Below are 3,068 nucleotides of genomic sequence, written 5' to 3'. Positions count from 1 at the left end.
ACTCTCTGGCTGAAGCTCCTACCTGCGACAGTAAATAACTCCTGGAGAGGTAATCCAATGTCAACTACCTAAACGCCACCTAAGAAATATTCCTCAATGCATTTCTGTCATACCAATACAAACAACTGGATTTCTAATGTATGGTTTGGGAGCTGTACTTGCTTTACTTCACATATGTAATTTCAGGTGGAATTTTCTCCTTTCTGTGTGATTTTTTTCAATAGTTGCACGCAGCTTTCAGCTCACACTGTACGACCAAACCGCAGTTTCATCGTACAGTGTAAGTTCACAGCTCATGATGTTTGTTCTCACACTGTGTGACCTGACGCTCTGATGCGATCTACCTGCTCACACTGTACGTGTATAAACCAAGTGGGACTCAGCTCCGCAGTGAGATTGCACTACTTGGACTTGTCTATCCAGAAGCCAAACGAGTAGAAGAGGAATATGAATATGAAGCTCACTCAGGCTTCCTACAGCATAAGGCAAGTTAAATTCAAGACTTTTTAAGATGTTTTAATGCCACTTGAAATAAAAATTTAAGATCAAATTCACAAGAATCACAAGAAAAACCTGCTTGCGACAACTTAACCCAAAGGTTTATTTTAACATAAACCACTGCACTAATGTTTCAGATTTTGAAAAGCTTCCAATACAGGAAGAAAGCTAAAAACACACAAATGACAGATATATTTTAACAATTATTTAACTGAATTCGCAAACTTTGTCTTGCAGAGACAAGGCTGGAACAAAACTGAGAAATACAGACTGTTTCTCGGTAACTCCATTTTGACGCTTTGTGTTTCGTGCTTCGCATTTGTGACTCCACTGCCTTAATTCTCATCGTTCATCGTAACTAACGCCTTAGTTTTATTTTGAAGAATTCAATGCCTTTTAAGACTTTTTAAGGACCCGCGGGAACCCTGTTACTAGAGTGAAACATGCTGCCTTTGCAATTTGTGTATTTTTGTGCAGAAAGCCCTAAAAAGAAAAGGTGACGACGTATTTGCACAAAGGCATGGCTGAGCAAACGTGGCTACTACGGTCTGTCAATTTTACAGAAAGAATGAATGTCAAACATGTTTGATTTTCTCGCAACCTCACAATTCCTGATCAGGAGGTGGTCACTAGAGGGAGATCGCCCTTCGTTACCCCCTGTACACTACACTATGCACCATCAGGCTGGAAGTCAGCCCAATCGAAAAATTCTCGCACGACTGGAAAGTCGGCCCGAAAAGGGCAAAAAAATCGTACAGTCTATGCCCGATTTAAGACCCTCTGGGTTTAATGGGTAAAGAGTTTAGGATCTGCTGTAAACAGAAGATAAACTTTTATCTCTAATAGTGAAAGAAGCACAAAACAACTAAACAGCTCCGGTTTGATATGAAGCATTTAAAGCAGAGAGTCACTGATTCAGACCAGAAACATCTTAGGAAGACTTATGTTGGATTTAAGTGTTGATCTAAAAGGCAGAAGTTAAAGGAAGGAAAGGAAGAAGGTTTTAAAGTGGTGATGATTTTGTTTCTCACTCAGATAGTCTGGGATGTTTTTCATGTGAGGCTTGATGACAGCAGGATGAAGGTCTTTGTCGTGTCTCAGCAGCTGCAGATCTCTGGGGTTGTCCTCAAAGTACGTCTGTGTGAGAGAAGAGCCATCCGGTCAGAACCGGTGTTGGTATCAGATCTGCTTTCCTATGACGTCATCATATTCGGACAAACTGCATCGGACCCGTTTCTTAAGAATAAAATCTCTTTTGGAGTCTCAACATATTACCTATATTTGCTATATTTTACATTTCATCGGTGATCTAAAGTAGCCAAAAGTAGATTCTAAGACAGACTGAGCTCTGCCATTTAACAAGGTGACAAAAAAAAAAGTCTAAACTTATTTTTATCCTTTTTATTAAGATCTGAGGGCAGGAAGGACAAAAGGAACATCTTAAAAAATGACTTTCATAGAGATTTTACACAAATATAACAGTTATTCTACTTGTAGAAAACAAATGGTTGATTTTGACACAAAGTTAAACTGACCGAGCTAAAAGAGGCTAACCTGTTAGCGACTGAGCACAGCTAGCCACAGCGCTACCCAGCTCTACCTTTATGTAGTCTTGCGGTTACTTTGTGCGTGATGTTATTATCGTTGTCTGGGCAACCACAATGTTGCCCAGACAACGTTGCCCCGGCCGCCTCCCACCTTGAGTTTCTCGGAGTTGAGCAGCTCCTGTTTGATCTCCTTCAGTCTGGCCTCCCTCACAGCCTGCTTGGTCACCGCTCGCATTGCATCCTGGGAAACAAACGGCGTCAGAGCCTCCAGAGCGTGGCCGTGCTGAACGGTAAAAACATGGAGGGCAGCTGAGGACTCACCCTGCACCTGTACCTGAAGCCTTCAATCTCCTCCATCCTGAACTCGTAGGGTTTGAGCGCAGACTCAGCTTTATCTGAACACAAACACTCCCGTTAGCAGCACATCAGAGAAAACACAGCAGGACGGAAAGATCGTCACCCTGACTGAAGCTCACCTCCACAGAGGGACTCCTCCACCTCCTCCAGAGCGCTGAGCTCTGTGTGAGCCACGAAGGACAGGGCGGTGCCCGGGTTGTCAGCTCTCGCCGTTCTGCACACAGAAAACAAAAAGTGTCCAAACGAAGGATAAAGAAGCTGAGAGCGACGCGTCTGAACGGTACCGACCTTCCGACTCGATGAATGTAGGAATCCACCGATGTGGGGAAATCAAAGTTGATGACGTTGGCCACGTTTTGGAAGTCCACCCCCCTGGAGACGCCGTACTCCTTATCTTTGGCCCTGAAAAAAAAAAAAAAAAAACAGTCCAGTCAGGAAATAAACGACGGGTCGGCTTCATTCATCAGACATTTGGGTCCTGATTGGTCTGAACTTATAAACGAAAAGTCTGCTTATATTCAGAATTCAAACCTATGAAAGTTCTTTAAATATAAAATTCTTACATACTGTTCAATAAATGATAAGCATTTTTAATTCAGAGTAATTTTCATCTGAATGTGTTTTACTGGAGGCATCCATGTTTGTTAAAGAACGCCACCTACTGGT

At 42.5% G+C, this 3,068-nt stretch overlaps 1 protein-coding gene across 1 annotated transcript in view; it reads right to left on the bottom strand.

Annotated features, from left to right (window-relative positions):
• Window positions 1–3,068, bottom strand: part of ddx56 (DEAD-box helicase 56) — a 15,280-nt gene that overhangs the window by 2,356 nt on the left and 9,856 nt on the right. The window contains exons 8-12 of the mRNA XM_015404877.1: window positions 2,691–2,804; window positions 2,522–2,616; window positions 2,367–2,440; window positions 2,197–2,286; window positions 1,530–1,635 (exon numbers count right to left, since the gene is read on the bottom strand). Of these exons, the coding sequence (XP_015260363.1) occupies window positions 1,530–1,635; window positions 2,197–2,286; window positions 2,367–2,440; window positions 2,522–2,616; window positions 2,691–2,804 (479 nt within the window). The remainder of the gene's footprint in view (window positions 1–1,529; window positions 1,636–2,196; window positions 2,287–2,366; window positions 2,441–2,521; window positions 2,617–2,690; window positions 2,805–3,068) is intronic.

This window comes from Cyprinodon variegatus, unplaced genomic scaffold, assembly GCF_000732505.1.
Source record: "Cyprinodon variegatus isolate N-32 unplaced genomic scaffold, C_variegatus-1.0 Scaffold1884, whole genome shotgun sequence".
In the NCBI taxonomy this organism is placed as follows: Eukaryota; Metazoa; Chordata; class Actinopteri; order Cyprinodontiformes; family Cyprinodontidae; genus Cyprinodon; species Cyprinodon variegatus.
Note: the sequence above shows the minus strand (reverse complement) of the source record. Positions and strands in the feature narration are given on the sequence as shown.